At 41.0% G+C, this 21,678-nt stretch overlaps 1 protein-coding gene across 3 annotated transcripts in view; it reads right to left on the bottom strand.

Annotated features, from left to right (window-relative positions):
• VAV3 (vav guanine nucleotide exchange factor 3) overlaps nt 1-21,678 on the bottom strand; it is a 165,293-nt gene that overhangs the window by 66,002 nt on the left and 77,613 nt on the right. For all 3 annotated transcript variants that reach the window (XM_061465174.1, XM_061465176.1, XM_061465175.1), the window contains exons 14-15: nt 21,414-21,546; nt 20,972-21,081 (exon numbers count right to left, since the gene is read on the bottom strand). In XM_061465174.1, the coding sequence (XP_061321158.1) occupies nt 20,972-21,081; nt 21,414-21,546 (243 nt within the window). The remainder of the gene's footprint in view (nt 1-20,971; nt 21,082-21,413; nt 21,547-21,678) is intronic.

Raw genomic sequence — 21,678 nt, 5'->3', positions numbered from 1 at the left:
ATATTTAATAAAGCTATTCAGTTTCACTTTACAGTACTTAATAGAAAAAAGTATTCTTGAGAGGAAAAAAAGCATAGTGCTAAAATGGCAAAGAATGAAGCTGTGCTTCACAAAAGAGTTGTCACAAGACCTTCCACTTTTCAACGTAAGTTGTTTTATTGCACCTAAAGGCTAAACTATTGGATTACATTGTCCTAAACAAGACAGAAGATTTATCCAGATAAACAGACTTACAAATTCAGCTCTCTACTGTATGCTAAAATTTGGATACATGCATCCTAATTGCATAAGTAGAGGAATACAAAACTGAAAACATGTAACACAAGATAAGCTTTGGAATCAGTCCCCACAGTATTGTTATAAAAATTCACACATTCTGAAGCAACTTCTGTCGCTAACATTAGGAAAAACTAATTGAAGACTTAAACTGCATCCCTTCCCCACCACAGGTGAACAATCACCAATCAAGCCCTCACAGGCCCCTCAGCCTTCATTCCACAACAATTTTTTCTGCTATGGGGTGCACAAGGCTCACTGTAACTGAAATGTTTTATCTATTTCTGCTGTCAAACAATCTTGATGAATGGCTGGAGCAGGAAGATGCACATAAACAGGGAATACTTAATCTGAGCTAAATAATGACAGAGAACACGTTCATTTCATGGTAAAACTCTTATTTTTACAAGCAGTGTGGGGAGTCAAAAGTAGTTTCCCTTCCTCTCTTCTACTTTTTCCTCAGGCTGTTTTAACTCCTACACTCTACCAGAGACAAAATGTCAGGATACAGGAACAGAGTGAATCTGTAATTAGAAATTTTTTTCCAATTTTCTCCTCAATTCAGCAGCTGAGTTTTTGCAAGGGGCAGCCATGAGTGCCCTCTTCTGCACAGTGCTATATCCCCACAGCTTGGTTTACTCCAGTCACTACAGCAATGTCCTTGGGCTGCCCCTGAGCCTTTTGAGTAAAGCTTTCTCTTTCCAAGTTACTTATAGAATATTAGTCACACTGGGACCAATTCACTGGCACACCACCAACCCAGACACATACAGATGCTTGTCCTGCGAATCTCCATCATTTGTACACGCAATTCTCGTCTCTGCATCAGTCATTGGATCCACCATTCAAGGAGCAGAATAACCATTTTCTTCAGTCAATCCTGCATCTCTGAACACATCTTTTGTCTGTAAAGATTGCAGAGTCCAGCATAGAAAAAGTTATCCAAATATCTTACTTGATTGCCCTTGATATCATCAGACTTCAGAGCACTCCACTTTTGCTGACCTTGTGCACATGAAATATACCCCTTTTACAAATGCTTCTCCACATTTGACTCTTACTTCTAAGAAGAATAAATTGATCATAGACCAGCTCTGCCTTCAGCTACCCACATAATGCAACACCTTCATAAACGGTGCCAGAAAGCGTCATGCTATCAAGTCTCCCACAAGCTTTTTCAGTCTGAATTTATTCTAGTAATAATCTTCATCTAGATTAATGGCACAGTTGACCCGAGAGTAATGCTATAGATTGCCCAAAATTATCTTGTCAGACAAGACATCCAGGTGCTTATTCCCACACCTATAGAATAGGGAATAAACTCTCTCTACTATCCTACCTGAAAATAGCAAAATAATTGTGTAGATAAATAAAACTGAAACTGTTTAAGCTAGTTTCCTAACACTCCTATAGCAGTTGGAATAACTTGGTTAATTCTTAACTTTCAGGGCACAAATATGTCACAATCAAAATACTAATACTCAAGTAAAACAAACCAGTGAACCCTGGCAATCTTGACATATCCAGTGTAAGTTCTGTACATCATCTTACAAAATTGAGCTTTAATCATCTTGGGTCTAAATAATTTCCAGGATGCATACTGCAATGACAAATGAACATCGTTAATATCAAGCAGCTTAGATGGGATGTGATACTATCATTTCCTTAATCAAAACCATATTCTGATGAGAAAACAAAGATTAGAATGTGTCTGTATAGCAACGGCATACAACAGGCATTTGATTACCTTATAGCAACAATTTAATTTTTTATCAACATTCTTACATTCATGTTTGTTTCCAAGAAAAACTATATAGGGTACCTTTCAGAAGAGGTTGGGCAAAACAAATTAATCGTGATTTCTTCAGCGGGCCAGACACAAATACAATTTCTTGTACTGTCAATTTAAACTTCCTTTACAAAGCTATGGCTTCCAAAAATAAAATGAACCAGGAAAACTACTAAACTTTCATCCCCAAAACTCTATGCTAACTCTCTACTAAATAGGTTATTATTACAGATAATGTGACCCAAGGAAATAAATAACAGGCTAAGAGACAGGTTTTAGCTCTCTAGCTCCTCTCTCCTATTTTCATATGTGAAGAGTAAGTGCATTAAAGTGCAAGTCTTCATTTCCAAAAAGGCCATATTTCTAAAGATACCAACATTTAAAAAACCCTTATTTCACAAATTTGAACATAACGAGTACCTCTTCCCTTGCTTGTTTCACCTTTCAGATGTTTCTGAATAGCCTTTAAGAACAATTGTCTCAAGTTTGTTTTGCATTGACATATTACTGGAAGCCTACTGACTGCCAAATCTAGCAAAAATATAACACAGGGATAAAGTATTGCATTGATTAGATTAAATTCTTATGGCAAGTTTCAATTTTAAACAGGAAATTAATGTAATGAAAGCACACTTCCTCTACTGTAAAAGAGCACACAACAGAGAAGAGGTGATATTATAAAAATATAGAGTAAAAGCAACTAGGATCTGCTGTCTTTGGCACCTGATTACAGGTGTCAATCTCATAGCGCAGCACTAGCAACAAGAATGCATCCATCAGCAGAGTACTGGACATCTACCATCCCTTGGCTTCACATTCCACAAGGAGTTAAAGGAAATAAACTTTGTAACACAGCACAAAGAAAGATTCACCTCCTTTTTTTATTCTAAATCTATTTACTATTACCTTTAATGCTACCAGTTAGAAACTTCAGTTTAAACAAGCCGCCTGAAAGGTCCAGTGCTCTCCTCCACTAGTGATCACTTCTGTCTTTCTTGCTGTATTTCAAGGGCCATTTCTTTCAATTGTTTCCTTGGCAGCTCTTCAATACTAGCTTGACTTCAGCAATAAGACCTGTACAGATTCCCCCCTTCCCTTGGTCTCAGTCACTGGAAAGGTGTTGCTTATACCCATTATAAACATTCCAATTAATGCTGAGAAATTGTTTCTCTGGAGAACTTAATTAACAACTCAACTTCTTCCTAGACATCAAGTATTTTTAAACTAAATTTTTTCTTGAAGTGGAAGGAAAAATTTATTACAGAAGAAAAAAAACAGGGAAAAAAAAAATGTTCTCTATTCCTCAAATATACGCACAATAAAAAATGAATACATTACCCAAAGTGAAATGCAAAAGTAACCCAGTGCAAACGGATTAAGAAGGCTTCTTTCAAAAGTCAATTGGCTGCAAAGCAAGACAGGGTATCAACAAGAGCAGGTGCTGACCTAACACTGTTGAGTAGATCATTGCTTCTGTTAGATACTGAGAAAGCAGAAGCACTGTAAATACTGACTGAATCAAGCCATTCCTCTCATGGGATGATAAACCTCACAGGTGTCATTTAAGCCCAGAGATGCTCTGACAGATTGTCATAACTCAGTGGGACTGTAAATTTGGTTATAAGAGGAAGCTTCTCTTCCCCCAGGAGCAATCCCACAAGAATGCCTTTCTGAGTGACCTGGAACCGCAGCAAGCACCTAGGTACGGATACTCTTGGGTGGGAACAGGCTGTCCAGCAGAGAGACACAGCTTCTGCAAAACAGCACAGTGATACAACTGTCCTTCCTTTGGGGTTGACAGTTTTGCGACAAAAGGGGAAAAACATGCTAGGAAGATCTACTAACACTTCTTATTTTTGGTTTTGACTTGTTTTTGATGAAAAGCAACATAGGCCAGGTTTTTAAGATCTTTTCCCCGTATCAGTCTCTTCAAGAAATGCAATCATGTCATAAGAAATTATACAGGGTTCCACTGTATGTAGATGCTTGCAAAATATCCCGTAATTTAAAAAGTGCATTTTATTTGAAATGCCATTTCACTTGATTGAAACTTGGCTTTAGATAACAGTTAATGTATGTATGCCCACCTGTGAGCCCAGAGGCATAACAAATAAGCAGATGCATGAAGTATCGGATAAGGAGTCTGCAGTGCATTGCAACTGTTTTAAGTATTAAAGTAAGAAATACTACAGAGATCTCAGATAAAAATCAATACCTTGAACTCTCCTCAACTCTCAACCCCAAGTTAGACCTTTGTATTTTAGAGCTGTTATTATTCTGCACTTCATGTTATGCTTATAGTAATTTAAAATGCTCCATACAGAACTGCTCAGAATTCTGGACACCCTGAGCACAAACTGCTGAAGAACATTTTAAAGTGTATATGACATGAATTCTGATGCTGTATTCAGGCAGCATAGCCTATAAAAGAAAATGGCACAGGTTAATACCCGAGGACAGTGAAAATAGTCATTCCAGGTTTACTTATTGAATTTATATTTTACATCATCGTATAAAATTCATCAATAAATGTAGATCTGCCATAAGTATTTCTAAATTATTAATTGCTAACACAAATTATTTATGAAGATATCTGAAGTTAAAATTCCTGGTTTGTACCAAAATGACCTCCTTTCGAAATTGTAAGCACTGCAGAAGTTAGCCATGACAACTGGTACTAAGCATCCCAAATTTTTGGCAAATTTAACCAGGCAATAGCATATAGCTAACATTTGTCACATGTTCAAATGTTTTCTATAATAACTTGGACAGCAGAAGTTAGGAAACAGAAAACCATACACGTTACTGTCATTATTTGACAAAAAGCTTTCAGCCAAACCTCATATGAAAAATTACATGCGAAGTCAGTCCTGAAAGATGTTCAACCTCACTGCTTTGAGATGCAGCAGGCTTCCCTTAGAACCCTGTTCCTCACAAAGAGCACGAGCCTTAGATTTGCACTATCCTTTCCATTCAAAATATTTTGGCTCACTTCGTACAACATGCTGTCATCTATTATAAAGGCATTTGTGCAATAAAACAACATAAGCATGCAGAGACAACCACTAATAAATAATGTTTTTTCAATCTTTAAAATAATTTTGTTATTTACTGATAAAACTTGAAGAGAGAAAATGGCATTCTTAAGAGAATTAGTCTCACTAAAGTTGAGAAATGCCATTCCACAAAGGATGGTTTTCAGTTTCTTTTGTGCCTTCTCCTCTCAGAAGCAATGCTGATTACTTACAGCTAATTTATTTTCTCTGTTCCAGCTAGGCTGTTATATTTTGGAATCATCTTTGAAGATACTATTTACTAAATTAATCAATCAATTCTCCATATGCTAATATTCAAACATTCTGAGTTGTCACTTCAAAGAGTCTCCATCAAGAAGACAAGTTATACAATTAAATTAACCATATCACAAGTAAATTGTACTTTTAATGAAGAACACACAACTTCTAAGACTCTGCTAGAAAATTTGCTTATTTGATCATATGATGAGTGGCTTTTTTGAGATCAAGGAAATTATCTTGTTAACTTTTTGGAAATGTACTGCATTGTTTCAAACAAGGTAATGGTTTTCCTTTTTTCTTATCAGCCTACCTCCCTGAAAAGTATGGGAGATGGACTGCTTTGAGCTCATCTATTCCTACATAACATTTTTAAGCACTGCCTGATAGGAACGAGGCTCTGTCACACATCAGTATTTGTAAATCAAAAGCATCAATACTTTATTATATAATATATATTATAGGTATATATAATATACCTTTTTTATATATATATAAGGTATATATAATATACCTTTTTTATATATATATAAGGTATATATAATATACCTTAATACACGACTGAAAGTTCAAAGTCTTTCAAATACAAATTTACAAAGTCTGGATAAGTTTAAGTATTTTGTCATATACTTACACTTAACTGAAGATAAATGTCAATGTTTTGGAGTAAAAAAATGTAAAAATACAGGATGTATATAGCCATAACTTGCAAATTACTGGACAAATACCTAAATCTCCTCAGAAAAAAGATAGCATTTTTTTGCAGGGAGAAACTAGGACATCTGTTTATATAGCCAAAGCAGTATGACAAACATGCAATACTAGCAGTACATGCTTAAAGACTGGAAAAATCTAATACCTTCTCAAAAAAAAACCAACAATATTTAGATGTTGGTACTCTATTTTTATGATGCAGTGTCACTACAAATGTATTTCACTGAATTTTAAGAAATATCCATTTTCATTGTAATATACCTCACATGTTGTACGGTTAAGTTGCAAATATATAAGGACTGGGAAATCTTTTTACACATTCTTTTCATAAACTGTTTTGCTTTCACATTCTACACTGTCCTTAGACTGTGCTTTTAAGCATATACACACACAGTTCTTGCTGTGTCTGGAATAACCTATAGGAATTGCAGAACTGTAAATATGTTGTGAATGGTTGCTTACAACCCTGATAAACATTCGACCAAAACCAACTGGAGTCATAGCAAATGACAGACAACCTTTTCTTCTTTGGCAGACATCAACTTGGCATTCATTTCTGCAGTACTGAAATATTTTTACTGATGGAGAAGCCCAGGCAGACATATTTGTTCATTGCTTTGGTAACCTGTGTGAGGCTGGTACAAATGAAACATCTTTGCAAACTATTTTGAAAAATGCATCAGATATCTAAAGCTTTTTAAGTGCTCTGATAAGAAAGCTTTAATTTAATATGTCAGTGTTCAGTATGTCAGAGCTCAAACATTCTCTCAGAAGAAGTCTTAATGCATATGCATTATTAATGCACTATCTGAGGGAACAGATTTGAGCTGAATCTGACCAATGTCATTAGTCACAGAGTATAAACCAAATCTAGAAATAGGTAAGGCAATAGGTAAGAGAACACTTTTCACCTACCTGGTTTCTTGTATTACTTTTCTTTAAAATTTAGAAAACCAATGAGCTCTATCTACAATTCATGTAGCTTGTCTAATCTAAAATGTTGCACACATACCTATCAGGTTTGAGAATCAATGAATCTCAAGATTATTTCCTTACAAACAGATGTGTTCTGCACCCCTTGAGTTACGGGTCGTGAATTAATGTCTAACTAAAATGGAAATTTTTCAAAAACATGCTACACTGTACCCGAGCTGCTGCACAGAGTCTTGTGACCTAAAACTTAAATACAGTATAATTAAAATTAAAACCGCTAATTTTTTTTAGGGCTTTCATGTCTGAAATACCTTTTATTTGGATATTAAGAAAAAAAAGAAAATCATACTCATTAACTCCATGTAGTTAATGCATACCCTAATCACTGTAAAGATCATGTGTTTCACACTGAATTTTCAGGCACTGCTAATTAGACATGACGCTAATATTGCAATTTCAGTAACAATGTCAAAGCAGAACTACAATCGTAGCACTTTAAGTACATTAAAAAAACCTGCTCCTCTGCCTTCAAGACGTTTTCATGCACTTCTTAGTTTGTGAAAGATGTTGAGTAAAGCCTAATTAAAAGGCGTGTTACAAAACTGTTGCAAGAAACCTTGCAATATTGGTTTGTGCATCTTGAAATCCAGCAGTACTAAATTGAGCAACTTAAGCCCTGCAGAACACTGAAGTAGACAACCTCCACAGACCCCTTCCAACCTAAATTCTTCTGTGATTACTTTTTAAAATGCATTTCTAAGATGTTACCTTCTAAGAATATATACTGAAGCCAAGTTTGCTGATGGCCATTTTTAGAGTGGATTAAAAAGCTCAATTGAGAAACCAGAGAAAGACTTAATTAAATTGGCAAACTGGACATCACGATGACAAAATAAATTTGGCACAAACCTGCATAAGATACTGCATGCCATATTATACTAATGGATTCAGCTATTAAGTCAGTGGGAAATTATAATATGTGGCCTTTCATGGAAAAGTTCTCTGCCACTGTGAGGAAGACAACACACACATGACTCCATGCTGTGATCAAGAAAGGAACTGCACAAAAAGAAATATAAAGAGACCTGGGCATCCTGGTGGACAAGCAGCTCAATATGACTGAACAGTGTGCAGCTGAAGCAGAGAAAACCAGTACGATGCCCTCAACAAAGGCATCACCAGGAGAAATAAAGATGTCATTGTCCCACTCAGCACTTACCAGGCCATACCTGGAATACTGGGTTCAGTACTGGTGCCCACTCTACAAAAAACATGTGAAAAGGCTCAGAAGAGTCCAGAGAAGGGCCACAAAGATGACCAAAGGACTGGGAAACCTGCTGTATGAGGAAAGATTGAGAGAATGGGGGCTGCTCAGCCTTGAGAAAAGAAGGCTCAGGGGAGACCTCACCACCATGTTGTTCCAGTATTTAACAGCCTCCCTTTTTACAAGGATTCACATGGCAAAGACCAGTGGTAATGGTCACAAATTACTCTTGGGGAGAGCCTAACTAGATGTAAGAAATTTTTTTCACAGTTTTCACAATTTTTTTCAGAACAATCAGCCACTGGAATAATCTCCCTAAGAAAATGGTGTCCAAGGCTGGACACTTTTAAGATTTGGCTGGGCAGGGTGCTGGGACATCTAGCCTAGGTCATGCTTTGCTTAGAAAGGTTGGACCAGATGTTCCTTTATATTCCTTCCAACCTGGTATTCTGTGATTCTATGAAATATTTAGTGGACTGAAGCAAATGCTTAGTGTCAACATGAGACAGTTGTAGTAATAATCAACATGGGTCTTTTCAGCATTTATTCTATCATCTCATGATGAAGTAAGAGAGTTAAATTCATCGCATTAATGAAAAGGAAAGCAGTTGCCACATAATAAGAAATTAAGCCTGATAATTAGTGAGCTAAGTAGTTCCAGAGTAATATAACTGAGGTAAATACATGCATACAATAGAGAACAACTTCAAGAGTTTTGTCTTTTAGTAAAGAATGGTTAGTATAGATCCATTGAAACATATGTTAATTAACTATTTTTTAAAAGCAAGCATTTTTTTAAAATAGGAAAAGCAGCCATAGGAGATTCTTTTTTTTTTTGGGGGGGGGGGGGGGGGGGGGGGGGAAGGGGAGTGGAGTAAGAATCATAGGGGAAGCAAATGCCAGTCAATGCTACCTTTTAAATTAAAAGTGTCAAACATTTTCTGTAATTTGTAGGTATATTATGAAACATTACATATTTTTTCCGATTCTTTTGGTTATTTTTGACACAGAAGAACAGAGATTAGACAGGATATGCTACCAGAGATCTAACAAACTTGTCTCTCATGCTCCCAGTTTTTGAGGTTTTTAATGTCTTAGTGTCGTGGTTTAAACCCAGTCAGGTAACTTGTTCACTCACTCCCAGTGAGTGGTGCCAAGCTGACAACAATCAAGGTCCGTGTTCGTCTCCCCCCCCCTCCCTGCACCGGGGCTCTCCCCTTCCCCGCTCCCGGAGGAACGGGGAGGAGGATCGAGAGAGTGCAACTCCTACGGGTTGAGACAAGAACAGTCCAGCAACAAATCACCACCGCTACTATCAGCTAAAACAATGATAAGGGAAAATAACAAGGGAAGAGAATACGATACCACCGGCCAAGAAAACGAGTTCCACCCGGAAGCTCCTGTCCTTCCGGGTAACTCCCAGTTACCCCCCACCCCGGGCATGACGTGCTGTGGTATGGAATACCTCCCCGGCTAGCCCGGGTCAGGCGCCCCGTCTCTGCTTCCTCACAGCTTCCCCTCCTCCCTGGCAGAGCATGAGCCTCACAGAGTCCTTGGTCAGGGTAAACATCACTTAGCAACAACCGAAAACATCGGCTTCACCAACGCTGTTCTCAAAACTAGAAGTCAAAACACAGCACTGCACCAGCTAACACAAAGGAAAAAACATGACTGCTACTGCTGAACCCAGGACATTATCCACCCCTTATTCCATACCATTCACGTCGTGCTCAGATCCCACATTTTCAATACACCATCGCTCTCCCACATATATACATCCATATACATACAGACCAAGAGGAAAAAAAATCATTTTCTTAGTGCATGGACCAATCCCTATAATGCTGCCGAGTCCATTCGGTCCATGATGTTCCAAGTTCATTCTCTGTTGGGATGATGGCTGGAGGGAAGTCAGGGCCAGTCGCTGGTGACCTGGAGACATCTAGTTGATGGGCTATAAAAGCATTATACAGCAGGCAACAGCATACAATTGAGTTCACTGGCTGTTTTCCCCTAAAATCAAATCCCCTTGAGGTATACATCGGACTTCCCCATCTTCCCGCATTACCCACCAAGTATATCCAGGTCCCTGAGCAAAAGCAATCCCACGAGTGGGTTTGCCTTTACCTGAAGCAGGAATAACCCAGACTGTCTTCCCCAGCAAATTCTTCATATGCACCACGGGAACTTTGTCCCCCTCTACAATATGTAAAAGTTCTGACTGGGCTGGGCCGGCCCTGTTGGCAGATCCTCTGGTGTTGACCAACCAGGTGGCCTTTGGTAAATGTGTATCCCAATGCTTGAAAGTTCCCCCACCCATCGCTCTCAGTGTAGTTTTTAACAGCCCATTGTACCGTTCGATTTTCCCAGAGGCTGGTGCATGGTAGGGGATGTGATATACCCACTCAATGCCATGCTCTTTGGCCCAAATATCTATAAGGTTATTCCGGAAATGAGTCCCATTGTCTGACTCAATTCTCTCTGGGGTGCCGTGTCGCCACAAAATCTGTTTCTCAAGGCCCAGGATGGTGTTCCGGGCAGTGGCATGGGGCACAGCGTATGTTTCCAGCCACCCGGTGGTTGCTTCCACCATGGTAAGCACATGGCGCTTGCCTTGGCGGGTTGGTGGCAGTGTGATATAGTCAATCTGCCAGGCCTCCCCATATTTATACTTCAACCATCGTCCTCCATACCAAAGAGGCTTTAACCGCTTGGCTTGTTTAATTGCAGCACATGTTTCACACTCATGAATAACCTGGGCAATAGTGTCCATTGTTAAGTCCACCCCTCGGTCACGGGCCCATCTATATGTTGCATCTCTGCCCTGATGGCCTGAAGTGTCATGGGCCCACCGGGCCAAAAATAATTCACCTTTATGTTGCCAATCTAAGTCCATCTGAGCCACTTCAATCTTAGCCGCTTTATCCACTTGTTGGTTGTTCTGGTGTTCCTCAGTGGCCCGACTCTTGGGTACATGGGCATCTACATGACGTACCTTCACCACCAGGTTCTGCACCCGGGCAGCAATATCTTTCCACAGTGCAGCAGCCCAGATGGGTTTACCTCTGCGTTGCCAGTTGCTCTGCTTCCATTGCTTCAACCACCCCCACAGGGCATTTGCCACCATCCATGAGTCAGTATAGAGATAAAGTACTGGCCACTTTTCTCGTTCAGCAATGTCCAGGGCCAGCTGGATGGCTTTCACCTCGGCAAATTGACTCGATTCACCCTCTCCTTCAGCAGTTTCTGCAACTTGTCGTCCAGGACTCCATACAGCTGCCTTCCATCTCCGATGCTTTCCCACAATACGGCAAGAGCCATCAGTAAACAAGGCATACTGCTTTTCACTTTCTGACAGTTTATTATATGGTGGGGCCTCTTCAGCACGCACCACCTCCTCCTCTGGTGACATTCCGAAATCTTTGCCCTCTGGCCAGTCCATGATGACTTCTAGAATGCCTGGACGACTGGGATTTCCTATTCGAGTTCGTTGTGTAATTAGTGCAGCCCATTTACTCCATGTAGCATCAGTTGCATGATGTGTAGAGGAGACCCTGCCTTTGAACATCCAGCCCAGCACGGGCAGCCGGGGTGCCAGGAGGAGCTGTGCTTCAGTGCCAATCACTTCCGAAGCAGCTCGAACCCCTTCATAGGCTGCCAGTATCTCTTTCTCAGTTGGGGTATAGCTGGCCTCACATCCTTTGTATCCCCGACTCCAAAAGCCGAGGGGTCGACCTCGAGTCTCCCCTGGAGCTTTCTGCCAGAGGCTCCAGGTAGGACCGTTCTCCCCAGCTGCAGTGTACAGCACATTTTTTACATCTGGTCCGGTTCGGACTGGTCCAAGGGCTACTGCATGAACTATCTCGCGTTTAATTTGCTCAAAGGCTTGTTGCTGCTCAGGGCCCCATTTAAAATCATTCTTCTTCCGGGTCACATGATAGAGAGGGCTTACAATCGAACTGTAATTTGGGATGTGCATTCTCCAGAACCCCACTGCACCCAAGAAAGCTTGCGTTTCTTTCTTATTAGTTGGTGGAGACATTGCTGTTATCTTGTTGATCACATCTGTGGGGATCTGTCTACGTCCATCTTGCCATTTTATTCCCAAAAATTGTATCTCCTGTGCAGGTCCCTTGACCTTACTCCGTTTTATGGCAAAACCGGCTTTCAGCAGGATTTGGATTATTTTCCTCCCTTTCTCAAAGACTTCTTCCGCTGTATCGCCCCACACAATAATGTCATCAATGTATTGCAGGTGTTCTGGAGCTTGCCCCTGTTCCAGTGCAGTCTGGATCAGTCCATGGCAAATGGTAGGGCTGTGTTTCCACCCCTGGGGCAGTCGGTTCCAAGTGAACTGGACACCCCTCCAAGTAAAAGCAAACTGGGGCCTGCACTCTGCTGCCAAAGGAATGGAGAAAAATGCATTGGCAATATCAATCGTGGCATACCACTTGGCTGCTTTTGACTCTAGTTCATACTGAAGTTCTAGCATGTCCGGTACGGCAGCACTCAATGGTGGTGTGACTTCATTCAGGCCACGATAGTCTACTGTTAGTCTCCATTCTCCATTAGACTTTCGCACTGGCCATATGGGGCTATTGAAGGGTGAGCGGGTCCTGCTGATCACCCCCTGACTCTCCAGTCTACGGATCAGCTGATGGATGGGAATCAGGGAGTCTCGGTTGGTGCGATATTGCCGCCGGTGCACTGTTGTGGTCGCAATTGGCACTTGTTGTTCTTCAACTTTCAGCAACCCCACAGCAGAGGGATCTTCTGAGAGACCAGGCAAGGTGGACAGCTGCTCAATTTCCTCAGTCTCCAAAGCAGCAATACCAAAAGCCCACCGGTACCCTTTTGGGTCTTTGAAGTACCCTCTCTTGAGGTAGTCTATGCCGAGGATGCATGGAGCCTCTGGACCAGTCACAATAGGGTGCTTTTGCCACTCCCTCCCAGTCAGGCTGATTTCAGCCTCCAGCACAGTCAACTCTTGGGATCCTCCTGTTACTCCAGAAATATAGATGGGTTCCACCCCTTGACAGCTTGATGGCATCAGGGTACACTGTGCACCGGTATCTACTAGAGCCTTATACTTCTGTGGGACTGATGTGCCAGGCCATCTGATCCACACAGTCCAGTAAATCCGATTGTCCCCTACCTCCACCTGGCTGGAGGCAGGGCCCCTCTAATGGTCGTCACAGCATTGGACACTTAAGTCGTGTTGAAAGGGATTATTCTTCGTTATCACAGGAGCTGGAGTAAAATCAGCTCTTCCACTCCATCTGGGAAACTGCTCACCAGAAACTGAAGCCGTAGCTCTCATGGGACGATCAGTCTTGGCCCTTGCTCCCCTCTTCAGTTCACTCACCCGTTCCTCCAAAGCTGAAGTAGGTTTTCCATCCCACTTTGTCATGTCTTCTCCGTGATCCAGCAGGTAAAACCATAGGGTACCCCGTGGCGTATACCTTCTGTATCTCCTCTCTTGAACAATAGGACGTCTTTTGTTAATAGCTGAGACGCGTGTTGGTACACGTGAGGAGCTGGATAAATCAGATACATCGTCCCTCAATTTGTCGAGGTCCTGGGACAGTTTTTTCACAGCTGAGATGATGGAAGGAGTGAGATTGTCTTCGAACTCTCGGAGTTTATGAACCATTTCATCCACTGTTAGTGGTACTATGTCATTCCAGGTCACTGTTGCCAATGAATGGGCATATGATGACGGTGCATTCCGTGTAAGTTTTCGCCACATGGGTCGTGTACATTCAACTTCATCTGGATCTATAGGTGTATCCCCGTTATTCGGCTTGATGTGATAGATCATCTCTACGATGGCCGATTCCCTCAGAGACTGGATGCCTTTGTCTATAGTAGTCCACTTGGCCGAACGACTCGTAACATCGTCCTTGTACGGAAACCTTTCTTTCACAGCTGCCAAGAGCCTCCTCCAAAGGCTGAGGGACTTTTTCTCTCTTGCAATTGCTTTGTCAATTCCCCCTTCTCTAGCAAGTGATCCCAGCTGCTTGGCTTCTGTACCTTCTAGTTCGTGACCATCGGCCCCATTGTCCCAGCATCGGAGTAACCAGGTGATGATGTGCTCCCCTGGTTGACGGGTAAAATCTTTTCGCATATTCCGCAGCTCGGTTGAGGTCCGAGGTCGAGAAGTTACCTCTTCTTCTTCTTCTTCGTCATGTGAGGATGACTCCTGATCAGATTCTGGACCGGGTGGTGAATTCATTGGTTCTTCATCTCGCTTCACCCTTTTTGCCTCCTTTTTGCTTGTTCTCTTGCGTACAGGGGCAACCGATATTGGTACGAATTGGTCCTCTGGTTTGGCTGCAGTGATTATCACTGTGGTTTGAGTAGCGACTGTACTTGTTGCTGGGGGTGGTGTAGCTACCGTGCTTGGAGCTGGGGTAACCGTGCTGTCTGTTGCAGTTGAAGTTTGAGCAGCTGCTGTACTTGCCACTGGGGTAGCTGCGCCAAAAGTTTGAGTAGCGACTGTCGCTTTGCCCTCAAATCCGCCGACATTCTTTTCCTTTTGAAGGTGCTGGATAGTGTTGAACAAGGCCCTGTAAGCATAGGCCAAGCCCCAGCACGTTGCCGTGATTTGTCCATCTCTGGTATGGCCAGAATGACCACACACCTCATTTAAGTGTTTTACTAATTCTTCTGGATTTTGCAGTTGTTCGGTAGTGAAATTCCAAAATACTGGGGGGGCCCACTGACCTAGATACTTGCCCATACTATCCCACACACCCTGCCACTCATGGCTGTCCAGCCTCTGGGAAAATCTCTCGGTCCTCCTACATCGTCGTTTGACCCCAGACAAGACCCAAACCTGAATCTGCTTAACTCTTGAAATCAGTAGTGGGCAAAACACACTCTGTATGCGTGTTAGCATGGTGATTCCCATCACCATCAGCAAACAAGTCTCAAGAGCATTAAAAGGCCATTTAAAAAATTCGAAACTCTCAAATGTAAATGGTCTGGGGGGACGACTAGGAGGGTAAAAGGATGTCTCCTTCACAGGTTGAGCACCTGAGAAGGAGAAAAAAGATGTGTAATTGCTAAGCACCTCCATCATATACCTCCCAAAGTATAAAGGTGGTGACCACACTGGGAACATAAGCCAGATCAGTTTCATGATCAATGATTCTATTGTATTACAAGTCATTACCATAAAGTACAATGGGATAAAAACCTTAGCCCAAGCCCCACACTTGAAAAACACTAATACAGCCAATACCGGATGGACGTAAGATATGGTATACTGAAACTGTGAGATCAAGAGGAAAAACCTTGAGAGCCAATAAATCAGCATTGTGACGAGTGACTATCAATCCAGTCAGATCTGTTCTTATCTCAACCCCTCGTGCCCCACGTTGGGCGCCAAAAAAAAGAACTGTCGTGGTTTAAACCCAGTCAGGTAACTTGTTCACTCACTCCCAGTGAGTGGTGCCAAGCTGACAACAATCAAGGTCCGTGTTCGTCTCCCCCCCCCTCCCTGCACCGGGGCTCTCCCCTTCCCCGCTCCCGGAGGAACGGGGAGGAGGATCGAGAGAGTGCAACTCCTACGGGTTGAGACAAGAACAGTCCAGCAACAAATCACCACCGCTACTATCAGCTAAAACAATGATAAGGGAAAATAACAAGGGAAGAGAATACGATACCACCGGCCAAGAAAACGAGTTCCACCCGGAAGCTCCTGTCCTTCCGGGTAACTCCCAGTTACCCCCCACCCCGGGCATGACGTGCTGTGGTATGGAATACCTCCCCGGCTAGCCCGGGTCAGGCGCCCCGTCTCTGCTTCCTCACAGCTTCCCCTCCTCCCTGGCAGAGCATGAGCCTCACAGAGTCCTTGGTCAGGGTAAACATCACTTAGCAACAACCGAAAACATCGGCTTCACCAACGCTGTTCTCAAAACTAGAAGTCAAAACACAGCACTGCACCAGCTAACACAAAGGAAAAAACATGACTGCTACTGCTGAACCCAGGACACTTAGTTACAGCAAATAAGCCATGCACTTTATCACATTGTTGACAGACTGTCGCGTGGTTTAAACTCAGTCAGGCAAGTCGTTCACTTGCTCCCCCCCACTTTCTTTCCCTCCCCCTACTCCCGGAGGGACAGAGAGGAGAATCAAAAAGAATGCAACTCCCACGGGTTGAGATAAGAACAGTTTAGTAACTAAGGTATAACACAAATCACTGCTGCTACCACCAATGATAATAATGATAAAGGAAATAACAATGGAAGAGAATACAACACCTCACCACCAGCTGAATGATGACTCACCCCCCCCCAGAACGACCAAGCCCTGACCCATATCTCCTCCAACCCCTGCAGCCAACCAGCCCTTCCTGGTAACTCTCTGTTACATCCTGGCCATGATGTGCTGTGGTATGGAATACCTCTTTGGTCAGTTTGGGTCAGGTGTCCTGTCTCTGCTTCCTCCCAGCTTCCCTCCTCCCTGGCAGAGCATGAGGCTCACAAAGTCCTTGGCCAAACCAAAACATCAGTGTTCTCAGCCCTGCTCCCAGGCCGAAAGTCAAAACCTGCACTGCACCAGCTACCGAGAAGGAGAAAAACGACTGCTACTGCTGAACCCAGGACACAAACTTCACTTAATACATGATGTCTCTAATTTGGCCAAGTAATTTGGCTATAAACTTCTATTAATATTATCTTGGATATGGAATGATTTTGCATTTAAATCAATGTTATTTGACATGCTAGATTAAATTAAACATTCTGTGTCTACTACAGCAAAGTATTTGTACTACTATCTTTTTCAGAAGTGCTTATTTACCCATACAGCTATAGGCTCATCCATTACTGTGAGCTGAATTCCAAGAACAAATCAGCAACTACTCAAATAAACCACTGTGGCTGTTAAGCACTGCACCTCTTCAAGGGAATATTCAGTTACGCTCCCCTGTGCATGCAAAGCTTCCACTCACATCAGCGACAAAACAGGGAGACCAAGAAAGAACTTGGCCGTTTGTGGTATGACAGCTCCCGTTGAAACATCCTCCACTGGTCTCTGCCTGCTAGCTTTACAAAAAGCTCTCAAATTCACCAGATTTATGAGTCCAGTCACAGTTTCAGCTTCAAGAGCTTAAGTGTAATGTTAACATTTTTCCCCAGCATCTTACTTCATTTCATCATCCTCTAGAAAATCCAATGCTCCCAAATTATCAGCAATTTTGAAAACACACACATACAAAAAATAAAGGGAGTTGGAGGATGGAAATCAGAGATGACACAGCCTCAACTGTGGCAATTACTGTGAATAGGTCAATAGTATCAAATTCAGTGCAGCTGAGCCACAGCATCGTTGCTGCTGAGCATGTAGAATATGAAAAGGCTTCATCAGGAAGCCTCATGAAATTCTTGGGAAATGTAAGAATTGAGGCATTTTAGTATTACGTATTTACTAAATAAAGCAATAGTCTCAGGAAAACAGCAAGCACATACTGTAGCAACAGAACTGCCATATGAATAAAAACTATTTACTCCATTTCTTATGACCAGTAACCCATCGTTCCTGATCTCCCTCACAAAAAACAAAACTTGCCATATACCACAGTAACAGAGCTGACAAACAGGTAGAGTATTTTCACACACTTGCAAAACTATTTTTCTATCAGTAATTTCCAAGTGTGAAAAGCAACACTCTGGAAATTGCACTGGAATTTCATCCTTCCTTCCTCTAAAGATTTTCCATCTAACATATTCCTGCCCTCCAAACATAAACCAAGTTCAGCTACCAAAGCAGTTTTCTCCTCTATTTCATATTTCATCAGTAATATAAGGTTCCCACAACTGGAAACAAAAATCTTTCTCAACACCATCACCATCTCAACAGTAGGTGCCTTTTCAGCAATATAACGATCACTATTACTCATATACTGGTATAAATACCTAAGCTCCAAAAAAAAAAGGAAAAAAAAGAAAAAAATTATAGCCTAGCTAATGTAGTTATGCCAACGAAACTCTTCTAGTGGCAACAAGGTTAATCCTTAATTTAAAAATAACAAGAGATATGAATTTGTTCTCTTGTTATGTTCTTATCACTTGCACAGAGGTAACTTCATACAGATTGATATCCCAAAGGCAATGAAAACTGCATTGAAATTTCTGTCTGGAGCTCAGTAAACATCATTATTTCTGACAGTCAAAAAAGAATGCAATTCACCCCTTCAACTATGCTGGTTTTGCAGTCTCAGTAAAATTTTCAAGTAATGAGAGGTATTCTGCCCATACAGGTAGCAATTATAATCGAGTATGATGAATAATACCATAATTTCAATCACAGCTACTTTTCAAAGTAGATTCACACACAATCTACACAGCAGACACCAAGACCTATGGAAACAACAAATCAAACCAACCAACCAATTGTTCAAAATACTCAACTTAGTTTATACCCAAATACAAACTCTTGTGCCTCAGCATGCATAATTATGTGTACATACACCAAGATATGTTTCAGAAGAGCTGCTGAGGGAAATATGAAGTCAAACCTATGTAATAAATCTGGGGAAAAGCTATAAAAACTTCAGAAAACATAAAAGCTCCCCGTTGTTTTCAATCCTAGTGGTTATAAAGTATAAGGGAGCAAAAGCATTGCCCAATAAAAATAACACCACTATGTCATGTTGCACCTCAGCCCTGACCTGCAGCAACCCTGCTGCTCCAGCTCCCATGCCTTTGTGCTATAGCTTTTAATCACACAGGAAGAGGTTAAACCAGAGGTATGGTTTCACAAGAACATTCAAGACAAGGCTGACACCACCACTCATTTTCAATGACCAACTCCACCCACCTTGAAGAAGAACATGAATTTGTCAACACCTGAAGTCCTGTTTGTTCTGATCACATAGGGCAGCAGCAGTAAACCCTTGTTCTCAAAGGCACGCTCAAGAACAGCTCTTGAGCACTGGCTGGTGCCCAACACTGTGTAAGGCTATGTAGCGGCACTCACTCACTATGCATACAGTGGTGACAAGGGTGGAGAATCCTGCACAGAACCATAAAAATGTTTGGGAAGAGCTAAGGATATGCTCCTGGGAAAAATCATAGTTCTCTTCTCTGTCTACCTCCTCGGCTGACTTTTGTTTTGTTTGGTTGGGTATTCTGTGCACTGGGACAGGGTGACCAGAGCGATCAATAAATGCAGTGCTAAAGCTGATAAATCTGAGTTGACATTACAGGAAGTTCAGCAGGGAGAGCACAGGGGCAGAAGGAGGCAAAGTACTCAGCTCTCTACACACATAAAAATAAACACCTCTTCCCATCTCCCACTATGCAAACACAAAATTTTTGCCAAAGCACAGGCCATTTTTGTCATCAATGAAAATTAACAAGATGGGAACCCTATCCAACACATCTTAGATATCTATCCAGCCAGGCTCTCTTCCCTTCTGTTTTCTTTTAAATCATTAGCACCCATCATATAATGGTTTTAAAAACATATATATATATATAGAGAGAGAGAGAGAGTTTATGAGCAATTTTCACTCACATAGAATCATAGAATAATACGATAGTTAGGGTTGGAAAGGACCTTAAGAGCATCTAGTTCAAGTCTACCTGCCATGGGCAGGAACACCTCCCACTAAACCATACCACCCAAGGCTCTGTCCAACCTGGCCTTGAACACCAGAAGGGATGGAGCATTCACAACCTCCCTGGGCAGCCCATTCCAGTGCCTCACCACCCTAACAGTAAAGAATTTCTTCCTTATATCCAATCTAAACTTCCCCTGTTTAAGTTTTAACCCGTTACCCCTTGTCCTATCACTATAGTCCCTAATGAAGAGTCCCTCCCCAGCATCCCTATAGGCCCCCTTCAGATACTGGAAGGCTGCTATGATATAAGCTCATAATAGCCTTTTTTCCCAAATCCACATATCTTTACAGTCACATCCAAAACAATCTTTATTAATGCTATCTCCATTTCCACTGGGAGTATATCTCACTCCTCCTCACTCCTTATTTTTTTGTTTAACCATAAAGCAAGCATCACCCTGTCATCTGATTCCCTTGTTCACACATTTTAAATTTAATCAGAATACCCGAGGTGTCAATAATCATGTTGGTCTTTCTGAAAAGAATCAGAAATGGAAATAAAGCTCATGCTACAGAACAACAATGTAATCTGCAGCGCTGCACTGAACTTACTTTTCAAGAAGTCTAAAGTAATCTCCTCTTTTAGTTGAAAACATATAAAGGAAGTTTTGAAACTAAATTTAAGAAGCCAAGCAACTTTATCCAAATACTGAACAATAAATTGGTTACAAGCCATCTGGAAAGATGGTATGACACCCTTCAAAATCATCAGCATCACCTTTCAAAACCATATTTTAATTAATCAAAATTAAAATGGTAGGGGAAAATGTCACCATTAAGTTATATAGTTATTGCTAAATTGGTTGCTTAAGACAGTATTGTTAAAACAGTCTTAGCAGCAAAGTTGCAAAGTAATTCATAGCCTAGAGTGCCCTCTTTCTTTCCCAAGAAGAGTTTCAGGGAAGTATTCTGTTCTGAAGATGTTATTTTTCAGAAAGTCAAATAAAATAGATAACTAGTCTGTATTAAAAAAAAAAAATCTATACATGAAAGCAGTTTAGCATAATTTAAGTGATATCCTTCCACTGGTGATGAGCATGATTCTGCCTTAATAAAAATATACTTACAGAGCCATCTGAAACTGTTCAAGCCATTTTTTCTTCAAGTCTTTCGTTTTGCAATAAACTTCTAAACCGTTTTCACCTTGGATATGAATGAGGTAGAATCCGTAAGACCACTGCATAAATAGATTGACAATACAAAAGTCATCAGTTATGAAAAAAGGAACAGAAACATGGAAAAAAACAACCAACTAAAAAAAAAAAACCACACTAAAGGATTTGTATGTTCCTTAATTCCCTGATTTAGGAACAGAAAGACCACATTATTGTGTTCACTTAGGAATGACTAACTCAAATACTTTAATTACAAATAAACAACGTTTAAACCCTTAAATATTCGCACTTCAGCTTACATTTGAATCACAATAAATTGTGTATATATTCTGAGCTCGTGCAAAATTGCTGCTAAAAATATACATTTTAATATGAATCGGCAACAAATATTTACCTTCTTATTTTCTTTATCAGTAGTGGGGTTATTTGTAATTTTGTATTTCTGAAGATCTATTATTTCCTTCATTTCATAATTATCACCTCTCCGTTTGCAAACAATTACAGCTAGATCAAACAAGAAGATGTGCCTATAAAAATTCAATATAAAGACAGTTAAAAACACTCCAGAAATCTAATACCTAAAGCATTATTTTACGCATCTTTGCCTGTGGCACTTAAAATTTTGAAGGTGAAAAACTAAATTATGGCATAATGAAGAA

This window comes from Pezoporus flaviventris, unplaced genomic scaffold, assembly GCF_033815535.1.
Source record: "Pezoporus flaviventris isolate CSIRO_AGI_PZ_B2104156 unplaced genomic scaffold, CSIRO_AGI_Pfla_v1 ptg000040l, whole genome shotgun sequence".
In the NCBI taxonomy this organism is placed as follows: domain Eukaryota; kingdom Metazoa; phylum Chordata; class Aves; order Psittaciformes; family Psittacidae; genus Pezoporus; species Pezoporus flaviventris.
Note: the sequence above shows the minus strand (reverse complement) of the source record. Positions and strands in the feature narration are given on the sequence as shown.